The sequence below is a fragment of the Lonchura striata genome, chromosome 23 (assembly GCF_050655825.1).
Source record: "Lonchura striata isolate lonStrDom1 chromosome 23, ASM5065582v1, whole genome shotgun sequence".
Lineage (NCBI taxonomy): Eukaryota > Metazoa > Chordata > Aves > Passeriformes > Estrildidae > Lonchura > Lonchura striata.
Genome location: NC_140725.1, coordinates 9,196,352 through 9,204,024, shown reverse-complemented (window position 1 = coordinate 9,204,024; position 7,673 = coordinate 9,196,352). Strand labels below are relative to the sequence as shown.

The following is a 7,673-nucleotide window of genomic DNA, read 5'->3' as shown; positions in this document are numbered from 1 at the left end:
GCCCTACAAACTGACATCAGCAACCTGGACTGGTGAGTTTTCTTTCCCAGGGAAAATGGCCAAAGCATGTGCCCAGGGGCCCCAGGCACTTGGCTTGGACCTGACTGCAAAAATTCCTTATATCGAAGGATGGATCGCAGACCGAAGTTGTCCCCTCCTCAAATTTCTGCTTCCCTGATAGACCCAAGGGAGCCCTACAAACTGACATCAGCAACCTGGACTGGTGAGTTTTCTTTCCCAGGGAAAATGGCCAAAGGATGTGCCCAGGGGCCCCTGGCACTGGGCTGGGGCCTGAATGCAAATAATCCTTATATCGAAGGATGGATCGCAGACTGAAGTTGTCCCCATCTCATACTTGTGCTGCCCTGATAGACCCAAGGGAGCCCTACAAACTGACATCAGCAACCTGGACTGGTGAGTTTTCTTTTCCAGGGAAAATGGCCACAGGATGTGCCCAGGGGCCCCAAGCACAGGGCTGGGACCTGACTGCAGAGAATCCTTATATCGAAGTTTGGACCCCCAACCGAAGTTGTCACCTCCTCAAAGTTGTGCTGCCCTGATAGACCCAAGGGAGCCCTACAAACTGACATCAGCAACCTGGACTGGTGAGTTTTCTTTCCCAGGGAAAATGGCCAAAGGATGTGCCCAGGGGCCCCTGGCACTGGGCTGGGGCCTGAATGCAAAGAATCCCTATATCGAAGTATGGTTCGCAGACCAAAATTGTCCCCTCCTCAAATTTCTGCTTCCCTGATAGACCCAAGGGAGCCCTACAAACTGACATCAGCAACCTGGACTGGTGAGTTTTCTTTCCCAGGGAAAATGGCCAAAGCATGTGCCCAGGGGCCCCTGGCACTGGGCTCGGACCTGACTGCAAAGTATCTTTATATCGAAGGATGGACCCCAGACCGAAGTTGTCCCCTCCTCAACGTTGTGCTGCCCTGATAGACCCAAGAGAGCCCTACAAACTGACATCAGCAACCTGGACTGGTGAATTTTCTTTCCCAGGGAAAATGGCCAAAGGTTTTGCCCAGTGGCCCGTGGCACTGGGCTGGGGCCTGACTGCAAAGAATCCCTATATCGAAGGATGGATCGCAGACCAAAGTTGTCCCGTCCTCAACGTTGTGCTGCCCTGATAGACCCAAGGGAGCCCTACAAACTGACATTAGCAACCTGGACTGGTGAGTTTTCTTTCCCAGGGAAAATGGCCAAAGGATGTGCCCAGGGGCCCTTGGCCCTGGGCTCGTACCTGGCTGCAAAGAATCCGTATATCGAAGGATGGAACCCAGACCGAAGTTGTCCCCTCCTCAAAGTTGTGCTGCCCTGATAGACCCAAGGGAGCCCTACAAACTGACATCAGCAACCTGGACTGGTGAGTTTTCTTTCCCAGGGAAAATGGCCAAAGGATGTGCCCAGGGGCCCCAGGCACTGGGCTCGGACCTGAATGCAAAAAATCCTTATATCGAAGGATGGACCCCAGACCGAAATTGTCCCCTCCTCAAAGTTGTGCTGCCCTGATAGACCCAAGGGAGCCCTACAAACTGACATCAGCAACCTGGACTGGTGAGTTTTCTTTCCCAGGGAAAATGGCCATCTCCCCGGGCTGGCCACTGGCCACGGCTCCCACGGCACACTCCAAGGCATGAGCTGCCCTACACCCTCTGCTCCAGGGTGACCATGGCACAGAGCAGGGAGCAGCCTTTGTTTGCACACCCTCCAGGGCATGGCATTTTCCACTCCATTGGGCATCCCGTGCCCTGGAGGGAGCAGCAGGATGGCTGGGAGATGAACAGTTATGAAAAGGCACGGCCCAGTACTGCTCTGTTGGAGGCTGGAAAAGGTGGGACCAGCAAAATGGCCCCACATGTGGCCTGTGCCACCCACACCTGCAATTTTCCCGTGCTCCCACGGCAGGGCTGTGACACACTGCAGAGGAGTCCTGACCGTTCAGCCCTTCTAGGGTTATGCGGCACAAGCATCCTTTGGCTGCTGTTCAGTAATTACATTAAGCCAGTGCTGCTAAAGTCAGTCCCAAGCAGAGATAATGCTCTGGACGCATTCAACTGACTGGAAGAAGAAAGAGGAGGAAAAGCCATGCTGGCTTAGAGACAAGTCATATTTCTTATCAGCTTCCTGCCTGACGAGAAGGTGCTGCCCAGCCATCTGCCCCGACAGCGCGGGCACAGAGCAGCGCTGTGATCAGCGCACAAAGGAGCCCCTGTGCTCCCGCCAGCCTCCTGCCATTCCCCCTCTCTGACCCCTTTGATGCTGCATGTGCTTCCCTTTGATGCTCCAGTCCCTGCTCCTCTGCCATTCTGAAATTGTTTGTCCCATCCTGTGCTTCAGGGATTTTCTGCTGGAATAGTCCAAACCATTATGCTGGAATCCAAGGCATCTCAGGGCATTTGGGGGTTGCTTTTTTAGCACACTGGCCTGATGCTCTGTCACCCTTAATCAGGGAAGATTAGCCCTGAGTACAAATATGAAGCTCTTTGGGTGCCTATTGTTCACAGTTATTCTCTGAGTCACACAGATGCTGTCAGTGGCACAAAAGCAGGGAGAACAAACAGCAAGGAAGCCTCTGCATGCCCACAACAGCAATTCAGAGTAGAAATTCAAGACAAAGAGCCCTGGAAATAACACTTCTATCAGCTGGCACATGGACTTCCTCTCCCACAGCAGCAACACTTCAGCTACCTGCCCTCAAAATCCCACATTTGGTTCAACAAGTGCTGTTCCAGTGAAAGGGCTTGCACTGGCACCTCCCAAGAGTTATCCTATTCACTATCTAAAATGACAAAGTGCCACTGGAAACTCTCCCAGTGCACTCCAGACTCTCCCAGTCACTGGGGAGGGAAAAGCCAAGTCCCTTCTCACATGGCAGAGCAGAGGCTGGATGCCCAGACACCCTCCCAAGGGTGGCACCAAGGCAGGCACCAAGCCCAGGGGAGCAGAGCTCTGTGCCTGCAGCTGCATCCAAGAGGAGGAAGGAACATGTGAGCTGAAAGCAGAGCAAGAGAGATCAGAGGGAGGGGGGAAAAGTGTGAGCACAAACCCGAGGAAGCGAGATGCCAGGAAATATGTTCACCCTCACACAGAGCTAATTAGCACGGCGAGGCTCCGCTTGCCACTGCTTACTCACACCAAGACAAAATAGGGGGTTTTGGGTGGCTGTCGCCTTCCCTGGTACAAAGACATTCTCTGTGAACTGATGTAAGGGCACCTACCATCAATCATGGCAGCTTTCCATGGAAGCAGAGAGAAAATAATTATTTTCTTAGCCACCACTCTACTTACCCAAAAATGGCAGCTAAAACCCCATTTTGTAACATTAAGGAGATAAAAGAGGAAAAAGTAAGGATGAGAAAACCAGCCTGAGAACAGACAACAAATCAGGGAACCACTAGGATACTGCTGGCTCCTGGCACAAGCGATGATTAATTCCAACCTGGATATAAAATAAGCCTACACTAGTCCTCTGCTGTCTGTTATTGTCCCAGGATTATGGTAATTAAGCAATTTGTATTACCTGATACTGATAAGAAAAATAAAGCCCCATTTATGACACCGTATCCCCTGGATTTTACACGGTAGTTACTGAGGCATTCTTGTTACCTGGTGAACATAATATTCGAGATCATAAAGCGCCGCAACTTTTTCATCCAGCGTGGAGGCAGAGCTGTTGAATTTGCTGATTAATTTAACCATAATTTCATAATCTGTTTCTATCTTCATATTCAGCTTTTCAAACTCCTCCTTCAGCTGCTCTATGGGTCGGAACTTCTTCCTCACCTCTTCCTCTCGGGCCTTGGAAACAGAAGGAAGAAACCAGATGTGAAGATAGAGGATGAAGAGAGACAAGACAAACACAGAAAGGAACGCCAGCCCCAAATTCACAAAGGGAACCTGGCTGTCAGTGCCAATGGATTTATTGCTGTGCATCAGAGGTTCAGGGACAGGGTTGGAGGGTCCTTCTGAGAAGCCCAGAAACCCAGTTAGCTGTGAGATACCCACAGTATGAGTGAGCAGTAGGGCTTTGTGCACCACTTCTACATCTCAACAGCATTTGTGCATCATTTCTGCATCCCATTTCCATCCAGCTCAACATCAAACCCACAGGCAGCAGTACTGCTGTTTTCTGCCTGCAAGTGGATGTTCCCAAAACCTGGCTGCAAAAAGCCCTGAGGCACATCCCTGATCTTACAGCTGAACCTCTCTGGAAATGAACATGAGACTGGAGAACTCCACAAGTTCCATCCAGCCCAAAGTGCCCAGTGACTCCAAGGAGATCTCCAACACTGACAAAGATGCTTTCACCATTCCAAGCATTGAACACATTCCAGGAAGTCTCTATCTCCCAGGGAGAGGTGTGGGGACAGAAGCTGTCAGAAAGGGAAGCAGGAGGAGCAGTGATAAGCTGGGGGCAGCTGACGTTCTGTGCCATGGGGCTTGGCCAGCAGCCTGTCCTGAACATGGCTCATCTCCCTCGCAGTAACAGCACTCCAAGGGCTGCCCTGAACCAAGAGAGCTGACATAAAACATGTGGTGAGGAGGAAAGGATATGTCAGAGAACTCAGAGAGCCCCAGAGGTGCAGGAACCTCAGCACTGGTGGCACTGGGGACAGAGCCTGCTGCTGCAGGGGACAGAAGCAGCAGAAAGGCCAGGCTGGAGCTGGGCTGCCCCAAGGACAACGAGAAAGGCAGAAAGCCCTTTTTGGAAGGGATTTGTCACAAATACCAAGATGTGTTTGTATGCAAACCCCCAGCTGGAGGGTTTGCACATGTCCTGCTCACCATGAGGGATCAGAGAGGGCTGGAGGAAAACCAAGTGAGCAATGGAGGTGAAAGCCGTGTCAATGAAATGATGAATTACCACAAGTACCACACCCAACCCACCCCACCCTGAGCTGCCTCTACTGGAGCACAGGGAGGCTCAGTGTAATTCCATTTACTTTGACACAGAGCCTTCAAGGATGGATTTGCTCTCTGCAGGAGTGACTTAAAAATGGAATACTTTAGGTCCATTACACGTAGCTGCTTTTAGCCCCATTGCTGGGACAAAAGCTATTCTAAGAGGGGAGTTTAAAATATGGCTTATTTTCACCTAATAGAGTATCACTAATTTTTGCATTTCAATGATCCTCATTTCCAGCAGCCCTGCAATCAATCAGCAATGCTGCTATGGAAATAATCTCCCAGCAAATGAAATCATGCCATGCTGCCACATAAGGGAAGAAAAAGCCTTTCTGTGACACCAAAACTTTAGAGCCTTGACTCCTCTTTCAGTTTTCATTTGAGTGAGCCAACACCAAGGCAGCAGGAGGAGCGAGGGTTAAGGAAATGCTGCTGAGGGGGCGAAGGGAAAGAGACTGTGATGCACCTGATGAGTCACACATCATCCCACCTATTTACTTGGGTCTGTGGGTTCTTTATAACTAAATGGACAACTTGGAGCTTGTGTAATGAAACTCAGCCCCTGCTTCACTATGGCCACTTGGGTGTTGCTATCCAGAGCACGAGGTTGGAAACAGAAAGCAAGGAGAGAGTGAAAGTGAAATAGCCTCTGTAAATACTGTCAGATGCAAACCAGTTTCCTTTGGGGTCTGCAGACATTTCTGTGAGTTGAGCTGCAGATAAATTACCTTGTTCAGGGCAGCTATGGCTGCCCCTGGACCCCTGGAAGTGTTCAATGCCAGCTTGAATGGGGCTTGGAGCAACCTGGGATAGTGAAAGGTGTCCCTGCCCATGGAAGGGGGTGGCACTGGATCAGCTTTAAGGTCCCGTGCAACCCAAACCATTCACAGAATCTTAGAGTCATACAGAAAAGCCAGAGAACAATATCACTAAGGGGTGAGCAAAGGTATTTTTGGTCCATATGCACCACAAGATTAGTGCTTTTCAAGCAATCATTTTAACCATTATATTTCTGCAGTATGTAACAGGGTGTGTTCACATCCCTGCACCGTGCACTGCTTTAGAAACAGGAAACTCACCTTCCTTTCTGCCTTCTCACTTTCCTTCATTTTAGCCAACGCCTTTTTGAGCTCCTCAGATGTGAAGGAATTTGCATCAACATCAACCTTGCCCAGCCTTGCAGAAGAAACAAAACAAACCAGAACATGTTACCAGTGAAGAACTGCCTCTATTCTATTTTCACTGTGACATTCTAGCAATGGTTAAGGGCGAGAGGAAAGGAATAAAAAAACACCATGCTCAAGAAAAGATTGGGATGAGTACTGGATTCTCTGTATGACTTGCCAAAACCTCACCCTGACAATCAGAGGCTCTGCTGACCAAAATTTCAAGCCCAACCACAATAAAAACAACTGATGAATTGAAATCACAGAATATCTTCTTGAAATAGAGGAAGCACCCCTGTGCAACCAAAACATTGCTGATGGCTTGCAAGATCAAGCTCGAGATTACAATTTATGACCATAGTATACAGAAACACAGAAGATATCAGAGCACCATTCCAGTGAGTAAAGGAGCTACAGAGAATTGTGAGAGGATTCCTTGCCAGGAACTGCAGTGACAGGACAAGAGGGAATGGGATCAAACTGCAAGAGTTGGAAGAGATTTGATGATGGGAAGAAGTTCTTTACTGTGAGGGTGCCTGTCCCTGTCACAGGGACCAGTGCAGAGAGGCTGTGCATGCCCCATCCCCAGGAACATCCAAGGCCAGGCTGGACAGGCTCCAGAGCAACCTGGAGTGGTGGCAGGTTGCTTCAGGTTGAAACCAGATAATCCTTAGGGGCCCTTGCAAGCCAAACCATTCAAGGATTTGATCATTCGATGGTCCCCATCTCCCCATGTGGAGTGGCCCTGAAACTTCTGTGACATCACAGCTCCCAGAGTGTTCCAGGTGGAAGGTCCAGGACCTGGAACGCAGCACAGCAGACACTTCACCTGCGGCCAACGGTCAGAGCCCACTCGCCCTTCGCTCTGCCTGTCAGTGCTGAGCTCTGGCTGCTGCCTGGGCTTTACCTGCCGCCTGCTCTGACGCCAATCCCAGCAGGATGTGCACTGCTGCCCCAGTGCAGGTACACTGCCAGGCCAGGGACGGGCACCCTGCTTGGGCAGGCTGCAGCCATGTGGGAATGGATGGTGTGGGACAGGAACCCCACCAAGAGATTGTGCTGCCTCTTGCAGACTGCCAGCGATAGCGTGGAGGAGATGGAAGTGGACACGGTGCTGGACAGAGAAGAAATGATGGAGGTAGACATGGAAGACACGGCTGAGGACATGGAAGTCGACGTGAAGGACAACATCGAGGACATTGAAGTAGATGTGGAAGACACCATCGAGGACATGGAAGTCGATGAAAAGGATGAGGAGGAGCCCATGGTCCTTGGCTGAAGATGGAGCCCCAGGAGCGGGACAAACAAATGCCTCCCATGCCCTGCCCACAGGCAGAGTGTGTCCCCTGAGGCCAGGCTGGGGCTGGGCTGGATGGCCCCGCTCGGGGACATGGTGCCCACAGGGGGCCCTGGATTGTGCTGGCACAAGCAGCACCCCTGGCCTGCCCTGCGCTTGCCTGGGGCCATGCCAGCCCTGCCAGCCCTGCCAGCCCCTGGGCCCAGCTCCCAGCCCAGCTGGGCCCAGTGCTGGCACCAGAGTCCAGCACTGCTGCTGCTCCATTTCCTCCACAAGTGGTGGAGATGATGGCCACAGTT

General features: G+C 51.2%; 1 protein-coding gene across 1 annotated transcript; it reads right to left on the bottom strand.

The window, feature by feature from the left end:
- Nucleotides 1-1,739: 1,739 nt before the first annotated feature.
- On the bottom strand, nt 1,740-6,771 carry LOC146765578 (nucleotide exchange factor SIL1-like). The gene is made up of 2 exons (XM_085559968.1): nt 5,991-6,771; nt 1,740-3,804 (listed from the first exon to the last, which is right to left on the bottom strand). Exons 1-2 carry the CDS (start codon nt 6,018-6,020, stop codon nt 3,592-3,594), a joined length of 243 nt encoding a protein of 80 aa, XP_085416094.1. The 5' UTR covers nt 6,021-6,771; the 3' UTR covers nt 1,740-3,591.
- Nucleotides 6,772-7,673: the final 902 nt, after the last annotated feature.